Raw genomic sequence first — 26,928 nt, forward strand, 5'->3', positions numbered from 1 at the left:
GGCCTTGTGCAATATCTAGCACTTATACTCTTATAGGGCATTGTGCAATACAACCTGGTACCTATGCACTTTTGCACTTTAGCACTCGTCTCTTTAACCCAGCACTTATGCACTTTATCTCCGAGAACAAAACTCTTATGGTCTCCCTACCTGTGGAATGTGTTTGTCAGTATGTTCTTCATTGTCATAGCTGCCTTTTTGTCTTTTGTGTTGTCTACATTATTATGTGTACTGTTATTGAACTGTTTTTATGTTTATGGGACTCCGGACGGAAATTAGCACCTTGTTTTGTCCATTAATGTGCACTGTCCCATTCAAATAAACAAATAAAGTAAAGTAAGTATCTCAGATAATTTTTGTAACATTTAATTATCATCTCATTTTCCTCTGAGATGAGATTTTTGAGGGTCACACAGTGAATGTCTGCTTCTTCTTAAGTTATTTGACAAAGGTTAAATGCATTATCAACCCGCAAAAGAGGCCGGGCGAATTGCCTCCGACCTCCTACAGACACCTACAGTGAAACGGAGAAAGCCCAAGACAGAACATCCACTGGCAAACTCCACCCAGCGGAGCTATTGAGACAGCAGCAGCATTGTGATAACAGGACACAGATTCCAGGAGAAACCACCAGGATACTACACCTCATCATATCCTGACCATGGCAACCTCCACTTCCTCCGTGGGTTTCCAGCTGCATCAGCTCATAGTAAGCCAGTCTTAACCAGCTGCTCAAGATGGGGTTGATGTCCAAATGTAACATATTATTCTTGCAGCAAATTTCCTTCATAGTTGTATTTGTACAGGCAATTGCATAGATTGTATCATGTTCACCATCACCAAATCAGGCAGGCCATTCCTTTTAGTTTGATAATTAGTAGGCCTTGCATTTACTGTAGTTCAGTTACTAAATCTCAGCACCAGATCTAAACTCTGGTGCTAAGCGTTAAGCACTGGACTGATGTGCTAAAGGCAATGTGTGGTCTGATCACAACCGTTTTATTCCTTCTATTCACTGTTGCAATGCTTGACAGTTAGTTAACAGTTAGTTAGCATTCCTCTCATATACAATACCGCTCTGTATTATTTATAAGAGCCACAATTATGCTAAAGCTGCAACAAAGCACAAAATGCAAGCACAAATCAGACACTCATTACACCGACATGACTATGTAAAAAATAAAAAATGCTCTATCACAGGGCAAAGCTGGTTAGCTAAGGTTGCAGCTGTGCTAGCAATCAATTAAGTCAGACATGGACTTAATCAGAAAATAGGCTAATAAATAGCCTAAATATATTTTATATCTTATATGGGATTATCACAATCCCTTCTCGTGGACTACTATTGTACTTTTTGTTCTACTGATGTGGTTGTGTTGGTCTGTTCTACTGTTGGTTAGAGATTCACTTTACTCTTTATTTTATCTCATGAATCAAATGCCATCAGTCGCCTAATTACTTCAATTTTGTTTCTCAATTTCCTCCTGTTTTCAAATTTCCTATCAACACTGCTGAGTCAGTGCCACCATATGCACCACCCAGCTTCACTGTGTGACCCCTTTAAATTAATCCCAGGGATTGAGTTCAAATGACCTAGATCGAGATTGTGATTCCGACAGCTTTATGCACGCAAACATTTAAGGGGCTGACTCCCAATGCATTAGATATCTATCCAGAGCAAGTCAAAATTCAACTAATTGTTTTCATCTCATATTGTTCAACACAATTCTGAATTCATCTGCCAGATGTTTTCATGTCAGTCAAATATCTCAAATTTTAAACCATATGTCCTACTGTGGTTTATTTATGCCTGAGAATCACATTGTACATTTTTTGAGCTGCATTTTCATGTCACACAATCTAGCTGCTCCACCTCTTACCTATTTTTCATGTGCAGAGACACAAGCATAGACAGAAACTGAGATGTCAGCAGAAACATTACATGAAACATACACCTTCCACTATGTCTAGACTGAATCTGAATATGACATGATACAGATGTGAGATGATATACTGTACGGCAGGTGGAGACACTTTTTTAGTGATAATATACAGTATATGGGTCAGTGACAAATAAAAATTGTTTTTAAAAAAAATTAATCTTTTTTTTATTTTAAAGCATGCATCAGACTGGTTAAAATGTATTGTAGCCTACTCATGTTGGCTTTGAAATGACGTGGAATTTGGACCTGAAATGTCAAACCACAAAAGTATATAAATATTAAATATTTTATCCGAATACAGTGGATTTAAGTGTAGGCCGACTTATTTCTACCTTCTTCTGAAAACATTACATTGAATTGTTTTTGCTTATGCACTACTGCAATGCAATATGCTTTTCTTTTAAATAATGTGACAAATTATGTCAAATTTGTCAAGAAGAAACATCGTGTTGCATTGCAAAAGTGAATTAGCCTACATTTATTCCACATTTGAGTCCAAATTCATTTTCCTGTATAGCTACAATCAGATTATTTAAAAATACGGACTGCACCACTTCACATTGGTTTGCCATGACTTAATGCGCTGCAGAAATGTAGGCCTTCATGCTCAACCAAAGCAAGCAGAGGGCAGTGGACCTCAACTCTCCTAATTTATAGGCTAGCGCTGTGGGACCAATAGGCTATAAAGCATTATTTTATTGTATCTAAAATATTTCTAGATTTTCACTGTGATTTTGTGATAACTCTTTGTTTTGATAGTAAATGCAATGTAGGCTACGAGTCTAAAGACCATGCAAATAATGAGAGTATTGTTTTCAGCTGTTTTGTTTCCTCCTGCTGTAACAGGATAAACACGGCTATTCATGTTTTCATGGGAGCCGATGCAGAGGAGAAACACACTGTAGCCTACAGCAGCTGCCCTGCCCGGGAGGAGCAGGGTGGAGCCGGGTGGAGCAGGATTGGAGCGTAACGCGGACTGGAGGAGGAGGACTGGGTCAATCCTATAGAGCCGCTCCGGTTTAAAATAGGAAGGAGGCAGGACCGCCCTTTGCAGTCTGCTTCACGTCAGCGTCTTACTTCACACAGACACAAGCGGCCACGACGGGACACACACGGGTATCTCTCAGCTCCAAGGTCACCGAGCCCCGGCAGCCTGCACGGTGCACGGGACACAACGCACATTCTCACCAAAGGTAAAGTATCGTTTATCGGACTGTTTATGGCTGATCGAGAGGATTAGCCGAGCCTCGCGTTATGGGCTACTGAAGATGAGCATACATGTGCTGCGATGAATGAATAACACGTCAGGAGAAAGGCTGACAGAGGATGTTTGGGTCTCATGAGGCGTTCAGGAACCGTCCTGCGTGCAGTCTGCTTCTGGTATAAAGTCAGTTATAACAACATGTATAAGTCCATTTACTGTGAGCGGTCGGGTTAGCGCTTGTAGGCCCTGGGCATTAAGACTGGCTTCATCCGGTCCCTGTCCCTACATCAGCAGCATCATATGATTAAGCTGCAGCTCTGAGGAGTCACTCTGCTGTTGCATCACCCTCCCAGGTCTGTTTTCCCCGATGGAGGTCCAGGTTTTAAAGGTTTGAGTCTATTATTAGTCAGTGATGTGATGAAGGTTTTTTTTTTCCTGGGCAGACTTGATAAAGTTGAGGATCTGTGATTCCTGTTCAGCTACTTCCCTGTAGAAACCAGCACTGAATGATAGACAGTAGTACTAGTCAGACCTGACAGCCTGAGAACCCTAACTGAATATTTACAAAACGGGTATGAACAGGCCTGATTAACAGGTTTACTGCCTCACAGTTTTAAAGATCAATTTAATCAGCCTTCCTCAGTGAAAGTTTGCTTTAGTTGGCTTTATGTCATTTGAAATGACAAAAACATTGTCACAAGTTGCAGTTTTAAAGATCAATTTAGTATGAGCCTTCCTCAGTGAAAGTTTTGAAAGTGAAAGTTTTCTATATGTCTGTAGGAATAAGCCTCACACACAGAGACTGGGGGTAGGCGTGGAGTTGGGGGGCAGAATTCTTTGTTTTCACTGTGATGCCCTCTGGTCAAACTGTTAGTGCTGGTCATGGTGACCTCCAGGCTGAAAGGTCTGGTGCGGTATGTCCTCTTCCCTCTTCTGTTTCATTGCTGTTGTTGATACTGCCCTTCTTTAGTCCCACAGCGGGGTTTTCAGCAGAGGGTTAGTGGACAGTAGAAAGTACAAAGATAAAACTTTAATTTAATATACAATTATTTACTTAAAGGTGTACAGAAATGGCCGTTTGTCCCGTTTGTCGCGCCGAGTTGTCACGAGCTGCAACACGAGTTTACCCGAGTAAGGAAAATGAATTTGATTGGTCGTTATCGAGCGGGCGGGATATTCAAAGTTTGGGGCGAGCCCGAGCTCCGTGTGTGTGTGCGTGTCTCAGACGTTTGAATGACGGATTACGGATCCAATATCAGTGGCTAGTGAATCGTGTACAGGCTGACGTATAATCCGTGCGCCTGCATTATCCAATACGAAAAAAAAAAACTACACTAAAATACACACTTTCATCACGGATTTACTCAAAAATAGAATTTTGCACAAAGTTTGGCCTACATCGTCTGATAGATGAGTTATTACACTAATTTTATGACCCAGAGTGGGCTCAAATTCAATTTTCTTTTCTGTACACCTTTAAATTTAGGTTTGGTTTAATGACCTGAACCTGGCGTTGTCAGTCCAATCTACAGCTGAGTGTGTATCTCCTTCTAGAAGCTCAATATCTGTGATTTTTGCCTGAAGTCCTGAAACATGCTAATGCAAGATGTAACAAGAATCTGTGTGTTTGACCTTCACAATGCACCCAGGGCTGTGCAGCAGAGCTGGAGCTGCGGATTGGGTGCTTGATGTGGGTGTTGGCAGCCCACATGGAAAGTGAAGTGGATCGACTTTCCAACATGCTTTGTGTTCACACAGGTGTGGGTGTGTTACGTTAGGTTAAGTGAAAAGGATTTAGTCTTCAGTGTCCTGGTTTAATGATCCACGTTTTAATGTGTGCTTTTCAGGGTTCTGAGGCATTTTTAAAGTTTTTAAATCAAGTCTCAATCTCCAGGACTCCAGTTCACAGGCTTCAAAGTCTGTCTGAGAAAGGAAAGGTGTATACAATGTTTTTGTAGACTCATGGACCCCCTGCCCAGTGGGCCTTCAGATCAGATAGTGGGTTTCAAAGAGAGTCATTGTTTCTTTGTTTTTCTATCAAGACAAAGACCAAGGTACAGTGTATTTACTGAACCACTGTGGTGAGATTGGATTTAAAGTTGATAAGGGCTAAACTTCAAATATTATTATTTCAGAGGTTACCTTAAAGCTCGTTTTGTGCTGATATAACCTGAGGTGTCATGAGACCGGAGAGATGTGTGGGTCAAATTTCCTGTAATAGAGTTCAGTTAGAGGACTTCACATTACTAGAATATAGTTTTTCTACCTGTTTAAAGTTTGTCTAACAGGTGGTGTGATGAAGGAAGCTGAGTCTCACAGAGCTACGACCATCACTGTGAGCTCCAGTAAAACGTTCACTTCTCATTTGGTCTCCGCTACCACTTCTGCTGTCTGCTATATGTCTCTCTAGTGTGTGTGTGTGTGTGTGTGTGTGAGAGCAGCAGAGGCGAGAGCACTCCAGAAAAACACAGTCGTTTTTTCAGGTTCATTTGGCTGACGCACTGTGCCTTGAAAACTCTGTGTGACTGCATGCTGTGTGTAAATATTTTTCTTTCTAATTCATTGCATACGTTCGTATTCCAATGCTGATTTCTCAGTCAGCACCGTAGGTGGCTTTAGTAGCTGCAGCGTACGTCAACATCACCACAGAGGCGCTGTGTTTTTTCTGTGTCAGGTTTACATGAACATACAGCTATGATTACATCTATATCCCATATACTGTACAGTTTGCTTTTTTTCCCCAACCATAGCCATATGGCTTCAAAATAAAATCTCAGTTTTTTTCACACTTCATTTTTTAATTTTTCTTTACCTTCTTGAAATATATACTGACTCAAAACAAATGTCACTTTTATTTTTATAGTGTAACAATAGCAAACTCACCTCTTGGGTTGACATACCCACTGCACTAAAGTTGTTGCTGTTCCACTGTATATGTCACCATATCGTAAACCTATGCAGCGTGAGTAGCAGTTTTCGACTATATGGAATGATTCAGTTGTTGTTTAGCCCTTGTGTGTGAGCGGTGTAGCATCTCTTGTGCATTTCATGGTGAGACACATTTCTCTCTGTTTGAGATGTTGAAATAAAACAGTCCTGCTGCAGCTTTTAGTATAAAACCGCCTTTGAACAAACTTTCATGTGACTGTGGTGTGTCTGACACTGCAAAACCAAACTAGCTCCAGACAGTTGGCAGGACGATGCCTCTTTTTTTGAACTCTTCATTACACTGGAATTCATGTTGTTCTCTGTGAGTGGTAATTAAGTTGAATCTCATCCTTAAAACTGACAGAAAATATATCGCAGACTAAATGCCACAGCATGTCACTATCTTACTTACTTACTGTACTACTTACTGTATTTCATTTATCATACTTATTAGTGTCACACTTCCTTATCACTGTTCTTCATTTTATACCACACAGACTAATAATGATACTCCTCTTTGTAAAATAGTGATAACAGCCTAGATTATTGTGGTTATAGCTGAAGATAAAACTTTTCATTTTTAGTCCAGGTAAATCATTAACCCTTGACTAAACAAGTGACTAGAAATAATAGTGTTTTTTATCAAGAAGAGAAAACACAGCTTCTCCATTTATTCTTATTTACTTACAGGGCAGTTTTGCCTGGTATATACTGTATCTGACTGCGCTAACAACCTCTCAGTGAACTTAAGAGTGGAAAAGCCTCCTGCTGAGTTTGACTCAAACCAGGAGACAGAGACAGAGCACACTATACAGGTTAGTGTGATGTATCCGTTCAATAATTTAGTGTGGCCCTGAAAGGTGTTAAAGTGTCCCATGGTGAGAAGGTTCCTGCAGCCGCTTTAATTAGTGTGTAGAAAAAGTTCTGAAATGAACCTTTTCTGTTCCTGCTGCTGTGATGAGGTGAGGACTTTCACTTACCTTCTCTTCCAGCTTTTTTTTTTTTTTTTTTTTTTACTTCACTCTTTCATCTCACCAGACAGAGCTGGTGAAGAGTGTTGGCATATATAATGTCGTTGATATCATATCAATGCATCTGTCGACTGTCTGTAAAAAGTAGGCAACATGCCTATTCTCACTCACACAGGGGGTGAGTTAAACTATTCTATTATCAACTACTGTAGAGATGTGAAAATACCACAAAGCCTTAACTTATATTATAAATGAAAGCTGATGCATGAAGCATGTGTGCACGTTTACCTCCTCAATAAAATAATAAGAAAATATAACAATCATCATGTGTTAAGAGCTTGTTTCTTCACCTCCACCTGAGGGGGCATCTTCAGATCTATAAATAGAGTACTAATCAGGGGTTTCCCAGGGCGTAGGTGGAGTTGCTTAGGTTGGCTGTGGGGGTTGTGTTGAGGTAGAACTACTGTTATATATTTGTTCATTTTTAATTTCATCATATATAATTTCATTACCTTTGTCTATAACAATCACCATCTGAGCATTTGACCCTTCTAGTCTTTTCTTTTAAAATATTTAGACCATTTTTTTGTATTGTATGTCGCCATGATGAGAAAAAAATTAAATGAAAATGTACGTATGTGCATTGTGCAACCAGTCAATCAAATAGAAATGCATACACAAAAGTGATGTACTGTAATAGTACAAAATAATCTTTCTAACTTTATCCATAGAAAACACTGTGCTAACGTTCAGACCCTCACAGGACCAGCTGCATGATTTATGACCACATTTCGGTACCTGAACGCCCCCTCGTGTCTGAGAGAGTGGAGGAGTGTCTGCCTGACGCAAACACAAAATGTGTACAATTTTATTTCCTTGTAGAGCTGCACTCAGCCGCTCCTTGCCAAACACACTCTCTCTCTCAAACACATTGACAACGGGCAGGAAATCCTGATGCTCACAGGTCATTTAGTTGTGTATACAAGTGATATTGAAGATACATTGTAAACCATATGATCTAAAATGAAAAAAGGCAAGGCAAGTTTTTTCAAATGTTTGTCTCAAGGGGCTTTACACAGCATCATGACAACATCCTCCATCCTTAGACCCTCACATCCACTGAGGGAAAACTCCCAAGAAAACAGGGAAACAACAGGAGAAACCTCAGGGTGAGCAAGGCAGCTTGTGGTGGGCAGGGAGAGCAGGCCAGCTTAATGGGAGTATGTGGGAAGACTGGTTCATAAGCAGGGAGGTGCAGGCTGGTTTAGAAGCAGAGGGAAGGAAAACGCATAAACATTCAGATGGATCTTGCTGCAAGTTTCTGAGTATATTTTCTCATTGATCTGATGATTCACAAAATATCATGTGATTCAGAGGATAAAAGCTTAAGTAACCATCAGGCTGCTCATGCTGCAGAGAGAAAGATACATTTTAAATGAGATCATCATTAGACGTGGATATATTGATCAGTGTGAGGATTATTATTAGCACTAATGTGTTTTGTTTTACTTTCAGTTTATGTCACATCTCCACGTTATTTTGAGCCGCAGTGATCAATAAGAGTAAAATCATCACTGTAAAGAAACTTAGTCCGATTACAGTGAAGCTATATTTTTGATTTATTCAAGGGAATAAACTACCAAACAGAGACAACATGTGAGGTCTTATACTGAACAACAAAAGAGCAAAACAATTCCATTGCCTCATTATAGGCCTACTGATCATTATCAACTGTCACATAATTGCATCACAATTTGCCTCTTGAATGAATGAAAATGTGTTTATTTCGGTCAGGTCATTCAAAGTTAAAAGTCCAACAGAAAACATCAGTTCAACGAGAAAAGAGCCAAACCGAAAAGGAATAGGCTGAAGCTATCGCTTATTTTCGCCTACCCTTCTTACATGATCAACTTCATCAGATCACATCATTCAAAACATCAAACAGAAATCATATAGTTTTGCACAATATCCCAAAACATAATTCCATAAAAGTGTCAGCTACGTCAACCACATCTCCCATATTTATCAAATATCTTATTCTTAAACAAACATTTGAATTGATACATTGACTGGCACATCTTCAAATCGTCAAGTGCATTCCATATATTTACACCCCTTACTGAAATACATTGATCTTTTATTTTAGTCCTGGACTTATACGTTTCCCTCGGAGCTCATATCTACATTCCCTTTTTTTAAACATGATTACAATTTTACAAGGTAACAAGTTGTTATACACTTTGTACATTATCAATGCTATTTTATAATCCACAAAATCCATAAATTTGAAGGCCCTTAATTTAATAAATAATTCATTTGATGGTTCTCTATAATTTGACTTGGTGATAGTCCTTACAGCTCTTTTTGGGATGTGATTGGTCAGTTGCTAAGCTGTTGACAGGTTTTGATCCAATCCTCTGAAATGAACCTGCTCAGGAGCAGGTGGGGAGTTCATCTAAGTTACCATAGTAATTTACTCAGGTAACAGGTGTAACCTTAGATCCTGCCTGACACATGATGCAGTCTATAGGCTTTCCCCTCTATAGACTACATGATGAACCACATGAGGGAGTGAAGTGGACTGTGTCAGTTCAAGAACCTCACAGCTGTCCACAGCATTAATGCTGGGAGCAACACACAAGTTTGTGATGATGAGACGCGTTGTGAGGTGACACTGGTAGTGTGAGGGCAATAGACTGTAAATAAAGGTGGGCGTACTGTATAGCCTCCATGACATTTACAATAGGCTTCCAATGAAGGGTGAAGAGTGAAGGGTGGTTTTGGAGCTCAGAAGGGGCAGTTCTGCTGTTGCCATCTTTCCAGTTCCTGTCTACTCAACACCTATCCAATCCAGAAAGGGCTAATAGGAGGGGAATGTGACCTGTGGTCTCAGCAGGGCCCCTGTTGTAAACAAAATCTGAGGTACACATCCTTTGACTGTGAGATTTTGCTAGTTGAAACTGTTCTGGTTCTAAAAAAAAAACAAAAACCGTTGATTCGGTGGAAAAAGTATACCCCCCCCCTTAAGAGGTTGGGGGGCAAGTCCAAGTAATTTGACATATTTGAGAATTTTATGAAAAAATGACACAATAGTTACTTTTCCTGGTAATTCATTACTTTTTATAATGTAGTAATTCAGTTACTAACTCAGTTACTTTCTGGGAGAAAGTATAACCACTAACTGTAACTAATAACTTTTTAAAAAGTAACGTGCCCAACACTGTTTAGAGTTCAAATGACTTTTTGGTAACCAGCATTTATGAACTTACTGACTGTGAATGTAGCCCGTCATTATTCTGCGAATGGTGTCAGTGTCAGGCGGAGGACACAACAGAGGAGATGTGTGAGGAGGATGTTGTCTTTGTCACTCTTGTGACTAAATCTTATGTCTTTATAAAGTTGATAAATCCATCAGACTTATTCCATCCACAGCTGTTGTCTTACAGTCAGTCTCACATCCCTCCTCCATCAATTTAAGCAGCTTATGGTTTCTGAGACTCCTCAATGTATTGCTGTCGCGCTCGATCAATCAAAAACAACGTCCAGTCAGTGCTGCTGTGGACAGCCTGTAATCTGATTAGCACAGATTAGAACAAGTATATAAGACTTGGATAAGAAAGGCATAATGTCTAACTTTGATGAAAGAGCCAGTGTGAGAGTGGAGAGTGATACGCAGGATTATATGTCCATTCATCATACTGGAACCATTCATTCCAGGTTCATGATACAGTGGTTACTATGGTTAGTTAACCGCCACTAGAAATTGTTAGACTTGGCATTAGTTTATTAGGGTCCGGGCAGCTAAGCTGCCGGGACACTATTGTATTCCTAGGAATTCTTCTTTCTTTCTTCTTCCAAGGAAGTCATACTTCCCATGGGTGAAAACTCATCAAACTTCACAGAAACATCCGACCCCATGCCAGATTCACTCAACTCCAAGGACATGTGCCCCCCCCCTCCTAGGGGGGGCACAATAAGCGTTTAAATTTAAAAACTTTAAAAATTCCTACCAAACCAACGGTAGATGCTACAGTGTTGAAACTTAACCACAATGTAGCCTCAATACTGCTGAAACTTTTGTCAACTTAAACTTATTACAAATTATGAAGTCCATCACACTTTTTTTCAATAACTGTAAAACTTTTAAAATGTATCTCCTCCCACAATTTTTGCTCAATTGACACCAAACTTGCTACAGAGCATTTCCAGACCGTCCTCCACAAAACTTGTTTCTCGGATTTTTGATTAAGCAAAAATTGAGCCTACAGTGCATGAAAACGTTTGACTGTAAACAGTACTATAAACATATACCATCAAATTCTTGCTAAATACATTTTCAAACTTCCTGAAAAAAAATGAGAATATTCTGGAGTCATGGTTGATGAAGTTTAGCAAATATCAGAATTTTAATTCAAAAACTGAATTTTTGAGAATATTTTGAATTCTGCTCTCATGGGAACAACTGCAGTCAATGTGAGTGTGGAATTTTTAAACATCATATTTTCTCTTATGAAGCAAAACACGTATCATTAAAAACAAATCACCAACATTTCCATGCGGTCAAGATGCAATTTATGTATTATCAGATTTTTGTTTAGATGACTGAATTATTGACATTTTGACCATTTCATCACAACAGCTGCCCGGGCACTGGCTCACCTGAGTGGATAAATGAAGCTACACAGCAGGTCTCACTAACAGCTAATTAGCTCAGCGAGTTAGGAGCTGGTTCTTGGTGTCAGAGATTGTGAGTTCGAGACCCAGCGAGGGTGATGATGATGATGATGATGACAGTTCGAAATGGCAGATGTCCTCAAGCTATTTTGCTGTCTAAATGCAATTTATGTATTAACAGATTTTTGTTTAGATAACAGAAATCTGCGTTCACAACTGCTGCCCGGACACTGACTCCCTGAGTCTATTTGAGAAGACACACACCATGTCTCACTTCCAGATAATTAGCTCACTGAGTTAAGCGCTGGTTCTTGGTGTCAGAGGTTGTGCGTTCGAGACCCAGCCAGGGTGATGATGATGATGACAGATCAAAATGTCAAATGTCCTCAACACGAAACACAAGACAATTGTCCTAATGGTGGCATCACAGCAAGCTTCTAAATTTAAAAATCCAAATAGCTTGGACTGGACCATGTGCGAAGGCTCCTAACATCTTAGACTCATAGTAGATGTTTGACAAATACATATCATTATTTTACCTCAAAAACTGATTTTTCTTTTTCTGCCTACACGACAGTGAATGGCTTACTCAATTTGTGAAGCCACTGTTGAACTGCCATTTGTCAATTAGCTCAGTGCGATAGACAACGGTCTTTGGTTCCCGAGGTTGTGGGTTCAATCCTCAACTGATGCAAATTGGACATTATAAGGACAACTGTCTTGTCTTCCTATTCTCCTGTTTGTTGCTCAGAATTGGCTAAATTTGCCCAAAAGTAGCCCGGACCCGACCCATCGCTGCGCAGCAGCTATAATTCTAAAATTAAATTCAGTGTGTTTATTTTCTCAAATATTTGTCTCATTTCTGCCCCTCATTTGTTCTTTAATTTGAAGAAGTGAATTACTCATTTTTAAATTATTTTTGTTCAAATTAACCAAATAAAAACCCTATTTTTTTTCCTCCTCTCAGTGTCATTTAAGGCTCATCGCAGTCCTTGCATCAAGTCTGTATAAGTGGCTGAATATTATATTATGATGCTTTGTAATATAATATACAAAGCTTCATCAGTGATTCTGACAGTGGGTCACCTGATGAAATGTAAACAGTGTCAGTAGTGAACATGACAGAGAATAATCACAAACCTCTGGAGTGAACAGCATCCATCAGCTCTTCAGAAACTTTGGTTTCACTTTTACTGTCTACTTAACAATCCACACAAGGTTAGAGACACTCAGGAGCTGGTGGACACCAAACACAGAGGTTAAATATTTCTCAGGCAGCCTGTGCTTGCCTGTATCTGATAAATAGGCTATTTAAGTTTCTAAAGATTTTGCTGTGATGACTAAAATGATACAAGGTCAGGCCTCAAATAAAACAGATTGAATACTTTCAATCTGGAAACAGTAAAAGTCAAAACCAGCCTCAACTAAATAATCCTGTGATTTCATTCATTTAAAATAATAATTTATGGTGTAGGATATTCTGGTGGCTCAGTAGGGTTTGAATTTATTCTTACTCTTGATAACGTATTGATGTTCTATTAAAATGCAGTCATAATCAAGAATTACAATTGAATCATTTGGAAGCAAACATATTTGATTTATTATTTTCAAGTGTATTATGAATTAGAAATAAAGTAATTTGCTTCTGTATAAGCTTCTATGTTTCTTCAACCCACATAAATATATGACATTCATTTATTTCAAAAATACTGCAGTACTGTGTGATCCAGTTGGTGTAATAAGGAGTCATTCATTGAAAGACTTCCTGTTGACAGGAGTGACTCAGTGTGATTCCCTACAGCACTGTCGCCTCATCTGAAGAGAGTTGGTGACTGATGTTCACCAGCCCATCTATCGTATCAAGTCAGGCCTGCAGCCAAAATGCTAACTGATGCTGGTTCTTGGTGGCAAACAAATTCACCACACATTTTATTGTATATAATAAGTAGGCAAAATAATAAACCCATGGTCAGAAATAAAACATATGGTGAGTGTAAATGAATGAAATGATGCTTTAGAGAAACTTATTTTGGTAGGGCAGGTTCAGGAGGAGCTGTTTTTTATTCATGGGACAATGATGTAGAGGAGACTGACCAGTGACGTGTTGGAACAGCAGAGGGGGAGGTTTGTAGGTCTGCAGGTGGTTGTGCTCAGACAGTAGTCTAGTGTGAGCCTTTAACTGCCCTGAGGAAGATGTTATCACTGATCCCCACTCTGGAATAATAGAAGTTAACGTATGCAAACATTATGAGGAAGCTCCGTCTCACTTTATACATTTCTTGGCCATCTCATGGCTTGATTCAGTTGGTCTATGTGTGTGTGCATGTATATGTGTGGGTGGGTGTGTGCCAGTTTGCTTGTAAAAACCAGGAGTGAAGAGTGGCTCATAACTGCTGCTGTTGCTTTATCACACATAATTAGGGTGTATTTGCTTTGTACACAGCAGCAGCAGGTGATTCTAAAGCGTCTGTTGCCATCAGCCGATGCCTTGTTTCCATTACTCCCTGAGGGCTGGGGATGGGGGAGGGGTAGGTAGGTGGCCTCAAGGTGAGCATAAGGCGGGTCAGTTCTAGTCCTGAGTGAGTGCACGCCCCTCGAACAGCGTGTGTATGTAAGTGTGTTTGCACACGTCTCCTCCAGGATACCGAGCTCTGGTATGCCCTTCTCTGTCCTGTCACGTTGTTCATGCAAATTACATACAAAGGACAGAGCCTGTGACCTTGTTAGTCTGTGTACTGTCAATATGAACTGCTGCTAGTTTCTTTTATCTCTATGCTGGAGTAATGACCTGCGACATTTACCTGTGAGCACCTGGTCAGTCAGTCTCATTTACTTGGAACCTGTGGTCGCCACTAGGGATGTCACCATTATAGATTTTCTTGGTACGATTATTGTCAGAGAAATAATCACGGTATTACGATTATCACGATTATAATGCATCAATACATTTTACACTATGAATGTGTAAAATCAAATGTAGTCAAAATATAATTACATTACTAATCTCTTTATATAGGACTAGCTATTAATCCCAGGGGGGAAGTGTTTGAAATATTTAAGTCATTAATTGTCCTCTATACCAAATGTTTAAGTTTATTTTAATCATTTTTTAAAATTACAAATGACACGCTAACATCTAAATTCCTACCAATTAAATGTTACGTTAGATAAATGGACCAGTATCTGTGCATTTACCTTTACAGTGGCGCACATCTGCCGATACGGTTCCGATATATTCTTTTTTGGAAAGTGACGGTATTTAGGAATCTTTACGATCAATTGATCGTGACATCCCTAGTCGCCACTGACTTTTGAGATCAGACTAATCAATAATCAATCACTGGACAAAATGAAGCCATGCATTCTGTAATTGTGTTTCAAGTTTTTCTTGCTCTGAGAGTTTACCATCCTCTCTGTCATCTGTCTGCAGTGAACAGCCAAAGTTGAGCCAGGCCAGTGATGCCGCCCCCAGCCACAGGCGCCGCCCCAGTGCCCCCACCGGACGGCGGTTGGGGATGGGCTGTGGTGTTGGGATCTTTCATCTCCATCGGTTTCTCTTATGCCTTCCCCAAGGCCATCACAGTTTTCTTCAAGGACATCCAGATCATCTTCGATGCCTCCTACAGTCAGATCGCATGGATCTCCTCCATCATGCTTGCGGTCATGTATGCTGCAGGTGAGTCCGCCACTTATTTTACGCTTATTAAAAGTTGGTAGGGTGGGATAAAATTTAATATATGATTGATGATTTTGGACAGTGGGGCAATGAAACTGAGTTAAAACCTCATTGTAAGGAGATGTTGTGTCTGCCTTAATACTGAGGCCAATAGCACAAATGTTGTCGTCATGGCCTGAATCTGAAACCAAATGGTCACAGGAAGCAGCCGTGTCACATGCTGAGCCTCCAGACCATCAAAGCCACCATGTTCTGCAGAGCTGCAGTAACAAATCACATTCCCTTGACTGTCAAAGACACATGATATAGATATGGATCTTATTACCATTATGTGGATCATTATTTACCAACAGCCCATGGCTTTTCCTTGGGCAACAGGTGGTGTGACACCGGTTTTTAGTTCAGTGTGTAATATAAACACATTCAGAGTGAACACTGTAAAAGCGAGGTTGAACTTTCTACACATAAAAAATCTATTAGAGCCGAGCTATTAATCAAATCTGTAAAATGAGCCATACCGACTCAGGCTCAGCTTTCAGCAGATCCTTTTCTCCATATTGCTCTGGTCACCTGCTGCATCCCTCACTTGCTCTTCAGTCCTGCAGCCCTCTGCTTGGCACTGCCATGGCTGCCATCTGTCCTCGCTGTGTGTAATCCCCCTGTCACTTGATCTGCTGCTGCTGTCACCATCTGCACACGTCACAAGGAAATTCCTCTGGGGAATTGCATTGTGTGTTGTGTTATGTTGCATTGCATTATTTTACAGAGGAACAGAGAAAAAGGAGACTGACCAAAAAAATGTATGTGTGCCCCTCTCCCTTTGGCTCACCCCTTTAAAGTGCAGCTTCTACACTCAGCGAGCATTGCTTCATTACATTCAGCTGTCCGATATGTTTTTGTGTGTGCGCGCATGCATGTGTTCATGTATGCACACGTGTTGCAACCATCATATTAATTTAATACTACTACTACTAATGAGTTCCTACATTAAAGGGGAAATACTTGTCAAATATCAGATTATTACAATTATGGCATCATGGCTGCATTTGAATTGCCCTTCGGGGACAATAACCAGCTATTGCTGTAGCTCTCCAGTGACTGTGTAATTAATTATTATGAGCCATCATCAGCCTCAACACCTTTCTAATTCCCACTGTTACAATCTGTGTGTGTTTACACAACTCTGTCATTACTGCCTGGTAATGCGCAACAGGTTCAGACTGACAGAAATATAATAACCCAGTTGATCTAAATTACACAAATCACTTTTTACCACCCACCATCGTCTGTCCCAGACTCTGTGTCTACAACCTGTCTGCAGGTTCCACAGTCAAGTGAGTGTATGAATACATTGTCCTTTAATAAAAATAATAGTAATAATTTTATTTATAGAGTACTTTCCATCAAAATGCTCAGCCACAGACAGCAATAAAACACACAATTCAAACAAGAATGAAAGAAAAGGCAAAACACCTAGGACTTATACGTGACAGCATACAAGTGGGTCTTAAACTTGACTTTAAAGACCTCAACTGAACAAGACTGCCTGATGTCCAAGGGAAGACTGTTCCACAAAATATATAGGTGCGCGGAAGGAAAAAGCTCGCTCACCGGCTGTTTTTTTATTTACCTTTGGGACACTCAGATAATCGCTCGCCTGGGAGCGCAAAGGCCGTACAGGTACATAGGTGTTAACAAGGTCTGACAAAGAGATTGGAGCAAGACCATTTAAAATTTTGCAAGTCAACAACAGCTCCTTGAAGTCGGCCAACACAGGGCTAATGTGTTCATATCGGGATAGTCCAGTCAGCAAACGGGCTGCTGCATTTTGGACCAACTGTAGACCACAAAGGCTCTTTTTGGGCAGCCCAGATAAAAGCACATTACAATAGTCTAACCTTGAAGTCACAAAGGCATGAATTAGAGTCTCTGCATCTTTCAAAGAGAGGATAGATCTGATCTTAGCGATTTTTCTGAGGTGAAAAAAATGCTACTTTTGTCACCTCCTTTACATGTGACTCAAAAGAAAGGGTCTGATCAAAGAGCACTCCGAGATTTTTTACCTTACCCTTACAGTGAATAACACATTCATCCAGAGACACAGTAAAGTGATCAAACTGGTAGCATAACTGTGCTGGTCCAATAGCTATCATTTCGGTCTTAGCTGCATTAAGCAGCAGAAAGTTTGTTGATAGCCAGGTCCTCACAGTGGCCAAACAGGCTGTAAGTTTATCAGAGCAGGACCCATTTTCTGCAACAACTGGCATATATATTTTAGTGCAAGTAATGACACAAAGTGGTGATCCAGACAAAGACATACATCGTCACTTTGTCCAGGGCTGTATGACTAAATACCTGTTAAGCCAATGACACCTGTGCTAGTATATTCTGTACTGTTTGTACAACACAGCTCAGTGATGATGTAGGGTTAGGGTTAGTCCTTATCAACTGGGTGATATACTGTAATAGTGTTTTCACTCTCTCTGAACTCTAAATTGCTTCTGATTTCCTGATAGAGGTCATTGTTATCTACAACCTTGAGCATGTTCCCACCAGTAAGAAATTACAACCTTATCCTATTTACATAGTCAGGTGACACATGCTAAATTAACTGGCTAACCTGTTTTCAAACAAGACAAAACATGATTAAACCTGTAGACAGTGCTTTTCATGTCTGTTAAACATCAGTTGCACCCAATCCATAACTAGCTGAGATAACACAATGCTGAGTAAGCCCATCAGCTATGCTAATGTCTTGCGGTGCATACCACCACCACCCACAGGGCGCAGGTGATCTTCAGAGGGTAGCGACAGAGGTGAGATGGAAGTGAACATGCATCAGAATAGGCCCATATAATGTTATATAGGCCTAATATTATATAATATAAAGTCTAGGAGTTTGGTATGTGACCGTAGCCATATTCACCAAGTGTCTGCTGTTCACTATGTTTTGGTCTGGAGTTATGCCCCTCCTTTGTTCCCTACAGCACTTTCTGATTGTTGATTCTTTACATGCATACACTGATATGTGTGCTGTGCGTTCTGTAACCTTTGGTCCTGCAGTAAAAACGTCTGTGAAGTAGCAACACGTGTCAGCAGCTGATTTCCTTCTGTAGATGTTAAAACACAACATTCGTGTATGTTTGCGTGACCTCAGCCTATACTGCCAGACAGGACCTGGAAGCGCCAGCAGGGTTTGTATGTAGAATTATGTAGAATGTAGAAAAAATGTAGAATTCCTCTACAATATATATTTTATTGTATATGGTATGATGCTATCAGCTGTTATTCTCACAACACAGCACACACAGAGTACTCTGTGATGATTTGTTGAAAATAGAGAGAGGCCTGTGCTACTCCTTTACATTCACAGTCATAATGACAGGCAGATAAATCAACCAACTCTGTCATTGAAGCTACTGTACAGTAAAAAGTATTTCATCAGATCCCTGCAGGAAAAGATGCCACCAGTGTTGTAAGAGCTCTCTCTATGTCTCCTGTATAAGCTACTGTAGACGTGTTAGTCAACAGAACTAAAATATGAACAAACCGCATGACATAAATGAAGTTTTGTTTCTCTGTTTGAAGTGTCATGGTTGGTTAACATCCTCCATTATCTTGAATCAGCTTCTATGCTGCAGCTGGTATTAAATGCTTGTAGAAAAAAAAAACATTAGACACATTTCTATATGTGTCACTCCCTTTTGGGATCTAGGTGGTTATATTTAGTTTGAGGTTTTGTCCATTGTATAATGAAGCCAACGCTGCGTCTGGCCAGGAGATGATAAGCCTGCGAGTGAAGTAATGTGCTGGGATTCAGGGGCTCATCTCAGCTGACTCGACCCCACTGAGCCCCCGAGAATACTGATCAATGCTGTGGATGCAAATGAGGGAACTTTCCTCAAGGTCAAAGAAGATTCATGCAGAGCCAATTAAATTAGACGACTCACCGCCTGCAGTCGCCTTTTTAATTGTGCTAGGCCTGACATTGTTCTGCCTGGTAATATGAGTATTAGTTAGTTAGTTACCGTATTTCCTCTAATAGTAGCCGGTATCTATTTAATAGCCGGGTCTGTTATAATGGCCGGGGGCGTGGTTTACACGAACAAATAAAGGCCGGCCCCAAATACAGGCCGGGTCAATGGGAAAAAAACAAACAAACAGAAAAAACCTGAATTTCAGTCACTGTGGATGCACTGGTCTCAGGCGGCCAAACACGGATGCAGTAACCCACAAGTGCCAGCAGATGGCAGTAGCTAGATCTGAAGTGCCACATGAACCCACGCTTCAAGGAAACAGTCACTGACAACTCGACCGAAGAGAGCTTTAGCAGCATGGCGTGTCACTACCCGATTTGCGACGCTACCCGATCTGTGACAAAACTGGTCTGCGCATGCGCAGACCGGCCGCCATCTTGGACAGCTGCCTACGGCAACTCCACTTGGAGTATATATTCATTCATTCTGACCACTTGTGCTCCAGCGTTTATTAGCCTAATCCTGTCCAGCTGATCGCTGCTGTTGCGGTACCTGCTACAGTAATGTGTAAAAAAATATAATTAATTGTAGGCAGAATGAAAACTGAGCACGGTAACTGTCAAATTTGAGCACCAGCATGAAACAGAGGAAGAAATAATAGCCTCTCTCAAATATAAGCCGGTCTCCAATACAGGCCGGTTCCCCTGGGCAGCTAAAGTAAATAAAGGCCTCGGCCTCTATTAGAGGAAATACGGTAGTTAGTTAGTTAGCATTTGTTCCCCTCACCTTATTTGATTTATGCTCACCACTTAGGGACAGGAGAATCCTTCTTCAAACTAGTCCACTTAAAATTGTGCCCTCCATGTGCAGTAGAGCCCAACATTTTTCATGCTCCATGTGAGGCAATGTACAACACTGGGCTTTTTAATATCTTTTAAGGATGTACTGAATCCAGGATCGGTTTCAGATTTCGGCTGCATTTTGGGCTTTTTGATGAGGTTACCTTAGAACATCAATCGAACCGAACCCTAGGCTTGCCCTACGCACGTCAACGTAATGACACCGCCAACGATTACGAGAACGTTTACGAGGAGTACTGAGTGAGCTGGTTAGTTCCATATAAACAAATTTATTTCCGACCAACTGATGCATAGTAAATTTTTACTTTAGATCGTACTCTTGAACTGGTGTATTATTTTGACACGGGACTTCTCGTAGGCGGCGAAAATACGCTGATTAATTTTCCCTTATTGACAACAGTGTACTGCCTGTGTCTCGGTGCAGCGCGATGCACCGGTGTTTCTCAGTGGGGGAGAGCAGAGACCTTTCTACTGCATATAGTGTACTTAATGGGAATTTGTAGCTCGTATGTCTTGTTTCATCCTCCTGACTCCACACATCTCTTAGAACCTGTCACCCCTCTGCTCTATACTTGTGCAAATCTTGGTGTCATCTATGACTAAGACCTAATATTACCAGTCTAAGCTGTTGTGGAAGGTTGCTGTTTCCACCAGTCCTTCAGAACTTGAAGGTCAACTGGACTTCGGCAATGTCCTCTAGTTGGACATCACTCTATCCACCCTGTCCCAGCAGAGAGACAGCAGCAGACCCACTACTGCATAGAGCACACAATTTCATTTAGGACCTTATGCAGTTTTGCAGTTTCACCTGAGTATACCTCTCAGCTCCTCAGCTCCCTCTCTCTCTATGCACACACACACACACACACACACACACACACACACACACACACACACACACACACACACACACACACACACACACAAACTGTTGTAACTGACTTGTCTTGAACAATGTGATGTGACGGATAACGATGGAAGTGCTGTGTTTAAGTATATAAATAGCCTGTAACCCTAAATAGCATCAAGGCTGTGGCTGGTGTGCAGCACTAACCAGATTAAATGATTATGCTTTCACTTGCTGTGATCCTGGACTGTAAACATGTGACGTGTGTGAGTTCACTGTTTCTTTTTCTTTTTTTTTAGGTCCTATCAGCAGCATACTCGTCAACAAATATGGCTGTAGACCCATCGTCATGATGGGGGGCTGCCTCTGCTCCACAGGCATGATCTTATCTTCCTTCTGTACCAGTGTGGTGCAGCTTTACCTCTGCATAGGAGTCATTGGTGGTAAGTCTTAGAAATCCACTTGTGTCCAGTTTCAGTTCATTTGATTAGCCCCCACACCTAAACAGCAGGTTACAAATCAAACTGTCTCCAGAGGAAGATCAACTTCTTCACTCTGTTTTCATTTCATATTTCATCATACTGTAGCCTATTTACTTATTTGCTGTGGTAAAATACACCTTGTTTAACAGGGGGCAACCCCAGTCTACTTTCATCAAAATTCAGGTCCCTGATTAAATACTGCTGTTTGCAGATGTTGTCATTTACTGTAGGCAATTACTCCTAGTAGATCATATGCAAAACATACACCAACCAAATGTGCATTTGGGAACTCTTTATTTTTAACACATTACAGTAGTTTAGTTTATTATAACAGGACAGTGTACAATACCATTAATCAATTGTAAAACAATGAAAAGATGGTTGTACCAGATTTAGCCTCTAGGGCTAATTTCCATCTGTAGTCCCAACATAAAATTCACAATACAAATCACAATAAAATACAGATTGCAAAAAAATACACATCACAGTAAAATACAGGAGGAGCACTTGAGTAGCACAGGGGCACCACACACACGGGCCGCACAAGTAGCCATGTGGACAACAGGGGGACAACATTGAAAATCTCCTGATTCAGAATGTAGGAACATAGAACACCAAATTTGGGATGCTAGTAAATCAGGCACTGTGAGTTATGCTGTTGTGGCTATTATTCACCTCTCATTTGACCTCACAGGACTTGGACTGGCCTTCAATCTGCAGCCAGCACTGACTATGATTGGCAGGTACTTCTGCAAGAAGCGTCCTATTGCCAATGGGCTGGCAATGGCAGGAAGTCCAGTGTTCCTCAGCACCCTGGCTCCTCTCAACCAGTACCTGTTTAACCAGTTTGGCTGGAGAGGCAGTTTCCTCATCCTGGGTGGTCTTCTGCTGAACTGCTGTGTGGCTGGTTCCCTCATGAGGCCTCTGGAACCTCCACCCTCTAAGGCCAAGAAGGATGAAGAGCTGGGCGCCATTGCCACCACAACCAAGGAGAAACGCACCGCCTGGGAAATCGTCAACCAGTACCTGGACCTGACACTCTTTAAACATCGGGGCTTCCTCATCTATCTGTTAGGGAATGTCATCATGTTCCTGGGCTTCTTCGCACCTATTGTCTTCCTAGCAGCCTACGCCAAGGACATGGGAGTTGATGAATACTCAGCTGCTTTCCTGCTATCGATCCTGGCTTTTGTTGACATGTTTGCCAGACCATCCATGGGTCTTCTGGCCAATTCGCGCTGGGTTCGGCCCAGGATCCAGTATTTCTTCAGCTTTGCAGTGTTGTACAATGGGGTCTGCCACATCCTCTGCCCACTGGTTGAAAACTACACCGGTCTAGTGGTGTACGCAGTGTTCTTTGGCTTTGCCTTCGGCATGGTCAGCTCAGTGCTATTTGAGACACTGATGGACCTTGTTGGGCCTCAGAGGTTCTCCAGTGCTGTAGGACTCACCACCATTGTTGAGTGTTGCCCGGTCCTCATTGGTCCACCACTTGCAGGTATGGTCTTTCTGATATAAACTGTCATATTTCACTCTCTGTCTTCTATCAATTTAACTCTAACCTACTTTCAGGGCACTGTTTACACCTGATGCAACACAAGTACACTGCAAAAACTCAAAATCTTACCAAGAATAGGCTATTTGTCTTATTTCTAGTCAAAAACAAATCTCATACTACTTAAATAAGACTCGTCACATAAAAAGTAGCTTGTTTTTAGACACTTTTTACTTCTTTCAAGCATATTTTTACTTGAAATAAGTAGAAAAAAGTTTTTCTTTCTTATTACAAGCACAAAACACTTGCTTTCACTGACAGATTTTTCTACGTATTTCAAGTGAAAATTTGTTTGAAACAAGTGAAAATGATCTAAAAACAAGTTAGGATAATTGTTAATTGTGATGAGTCTTATTTTGAGTGGAAAGAGTTTAGTTTTGACTAGAAATTAGACATTTTGACAAGAAATACGACAAATATTCTTGGAAAGATTTTGAGTTTTTGCAGTGTACCTTGCTGGTTTTTATGTACTTTGTGCAGAATATATATATATATTTTTTTACAGGTGTTAACATTTTTGAACTTGTTTTGTCTTTCAGGGAAACTGGTCGATGTCACCAAAAACTACAAGTATATGTATTTTTGCTGTGGAAGTATTGTTATTGTGGCCAGTATTTGGCTCTTCATTGGAAATTTCATTAACTACAGACTGTTGGAGCGTGAGCGCAAACAAGCAGAAATGTACAAACGGACTGAGACAGAAGATCCAGACCATGCTCAGGATCAGAAGGAGGCTGATGGGGAAGCTCAGCCCACTGAGGACAAGAAAGAGGAGGAACCTATGCAGAGGGAAACGAACATCTAGGTCTTCCTGGGCTGCACAGCTCATGGCCACCTGCAGAGCAGCCACAAAACACAGTCAACCGCGATCAATCTCAGCTCCAAGCCAAGATGAGAATTTGGGTGTTCACCAGGCTCCCCTCCGGGCCCTCTGCAATTCTCTGAACTAACTGCCAAAGCGACAGCTGTTCTGTAAGTCGTTGGGATGAAAATGTCAGTTTGTCAAAGAGCTGTTACTCAGAATTATTAACCTGAGAGTAAAGTGTTAGATGCTATATGTATGCATGTGAAGGGGCTGCAGTAAGAAAGTATTGTGGAAATGAGTGTCATACTATCTATTTTTCATTCACATTCACCTTAAATCAGATTTAATGTAAATACAGGACCGATATCTTCAGTTAAACTCACAGGCAGCTTGTGGGATTATTGGTTCTTTAAAAACTGAAAAAATATGTCACCTGATGACAAACAGCAGCAAGTTCACAGATAATGGCAGGAGAAGCAGTTACACAATGACAATAAGCTGTTGTCGAGAATAACTTTAAGCTGTACTGAGGTTTTATCATTTCTCTCTGTCCAAAAGTTCAAATTTTCCAACATCCAACAGGATAATTCCTTCCTCCCGCTGTGTCTTCCAATATGATGTGAATGCAGCACAGGTCCACATATTCAGAGTCTGATAGAGGTCAATAACAGAAGGTTCATTAAGAAGGTTTTTGGCTGTTTCACTAGTGTCTCTATATGGCACTGATCTCTAACAAGTAGCATTGTCTCTGTGTGTAGTTTTAGGCTCTGAGCTCAGACCACCTCACAGATGCTTATTCATTGAAAATGAACAAATCAAATGTCAAAGGTCAGACATCAAACTTTAACATGTTGGAGTCATTTGCTCCTGTTTTAGTCACAAGTTCCTAAAAACCTGTCATAGGGGAGGAGCTGTGACCCGACTTGAAACAAAAAGTTCCATCTCTAACTTGATGCCGTTAACACAGTGTTGCGCTGTAGATATTTTATCTCTATGGTGATTTGTATGGAACACAAATCCTTTGCACTGTTTCTCATGTGGCAATCATGCACCCTAAAGCTCCCCACTTCAGTAGATAATGAAACGATGTGTTCACAGCTGGGGATGCTGGTGCCACATATGCTGCTGTCAATATTGTCTAGTAAAACCTGAGCCGATGTCCCACTCTAATGCTACACTTTATACTTTAACACCAGTCATACGACGCTGCGTGTTGCACTCATATACATTATGCTGCACTAAAAAAAGAAATGACCACACTCCCCAGACACCTGCTACAGTCCAGTGTGTTAAATCATGGTTGAATGTGATTTCCTTGCTGGGCCTTAATAAGGTATTGATGACCAAAAACCATCCATAGTGGTTTTCTACACAGCCCAACGAGCAACATACAGGGAAGCATATTTCCAGTCTATTTATCTTTGCCTTAATGTGATGTAATGTACTGACAATTGTGAATACTTGATAGTATGAAGCTGATTCACTTTCTTTTTTGTGTTACACATGAAACCAGTGTAATCTGTTCCACTGTCTAACAAGTCTGTACTGTGTTGTCTCTTTAACTAACACCTAAATGAAAACTATTGATATTAATGAATGCTAAGTCCACCTGCATTTACTGTCATGGAATGTGCATTCACATGGGTGGGACATAATGTGTTACAGTTTAACTGTATGTTGCTGTATGTGTATTTAAATAGTCTGTCCATTCCATGTTAATCTTGTGATCTGAAGCTGATATGAAATAATGTCCTAACAAAGCCTGACTCTAATAACAAATGTAAGGAAAAAGAAAAAGAAATGTTTTTCATTCAATAGTTGAGTGAACCATCTTTACACAAAGAAGTCCTCTCCTCCTATGAGGTCATCAGCTGAGCTCTGTTATGAGTTCATCTAGAAAGTCCCGCAAATCAAGTCAGGTCAGCTGACTGAGCGCACGGTGCAATGTCAGGGAAAAGAGACAGAGAGAGGTACAGGTTCAGACATGCAATGTGAATAAAACTGATCGTTGAACTTCACATCAGGCAAAACCATGGTGTTCTCAGTGTGAAGCACCTTACCTTAGCCTGTTTTAAAGCAGTAACATGTAGACAAATCCAAGTTGTCATGGCTGTATTAGGACAGAATAAGGTGTTTATTAGACACCAACTTTATCTGTCAATGTAGCTACTTAAGGTCCCAAGATGCACTTTGTTCACCAGCATTTCATGTCGGCTTTAGTATTTTGATGTGTTACCATGTTTCTCATTCCTGATGAATCACATCAGCACCTTCTAATTACTTGTCCTGCCTGCACTAATTAGTGGAAAGAGGGACTGACCTCACTGTGCATGATGACTCTCAATGAGGGAAACACACTGCTGTACAATCACTGTCTAGCAAATAATGCTGCCCTCTGCTGGTGGAAATCCACCTTCGACAAAAGGTAAACTCAACTCACCATTCAGGACAACACTAGTTTTAAGACATTTCTGTCAGCACCATTCAAGAGTTTCGTGCATCTGTGCTTTTTAATTAATTTGGTGGTGGTATTGTCAATATGAATTTGCTTTCTTTAAGTTGATCAAAACACAGCCCTTTAATGGATTGATAGAACTGAGAGGAATTACACTGAATGTATTGTGCTACCTTATCATTAACAGACCAAAAAGAGTTTTTTCCTTTTGTAAATGTGGAAATATGTCCAACATATGCAATGAAGTAGTTCCCAGCCAGGGTGTCAGGACCCTGAAAGTTGTCAAGGATGTATCTATGTAACTATGTAATGTGTTTTTTTTTTGTTTTTTTTTTTAATTAAGGGCAGTTTGTTCTCTTTGGGTTGCTTAAAGCATATTTCATCTGTGGGTTGAAGTAATTTCACTTTCTTTAAAAGTGATGGAAATCAAAATGTTGGGAACAACTACTTTGGAGGCCCCTAACATTAACCTCCACCCCCAACCCCTTTTCTGCCACTGTTGAAGCAGTTGTTGTTTCCATAGTGACAACACATGACATCTAGGACATTTG

At 40.6% G+C, this 26,928-nt stretch overlaps 1 protein-coding gene across 1 annotated transcript; it reads left to right on the top strand.

Annotated features, from left to right (window-relative positions):
- Positions 1-2,866: 2,866 nt before the first annotated feature.
- Positions 2,867-24,214, top strand: LOC146962768 (monocarboxylate transporter 2). The gene is made up of 5 exons (XM_085768972.1): positions 2,867-3,136; positions 15,151-15,396; positions 21,380-21,523; positions 22,257-23,060; positions 23,657-24,214. Exons 2-5 carry the CDS (start codon positions 15,180-15,182, stop codon positions 23,920-23,922), a joined length of 1,431 nt encoding a protein of 476 aa, XP_085625098.1. The 5' UTR covers positions 2,867-3,136; positions 15,151-15,179; the 3' UTR covers positions 23,923-24,214.
- The last annotated feature ends 2,714 nt before the right edge of the window (positions 24,215-26,928 follow it).

This window comes from Trachurus japonicus, chromosome 23 (assembly GCF_045865225.1).
Source record: "Trachurus japonicus isolate A0001 chromosome 23, Traja_1.0".
NCBI classification, from domain to species: Eukaryota; Metazoa; Chordata; class Actinopteri; order Carangiformes; family Carangidae; genus Trachurus; species Trachurus japonicus.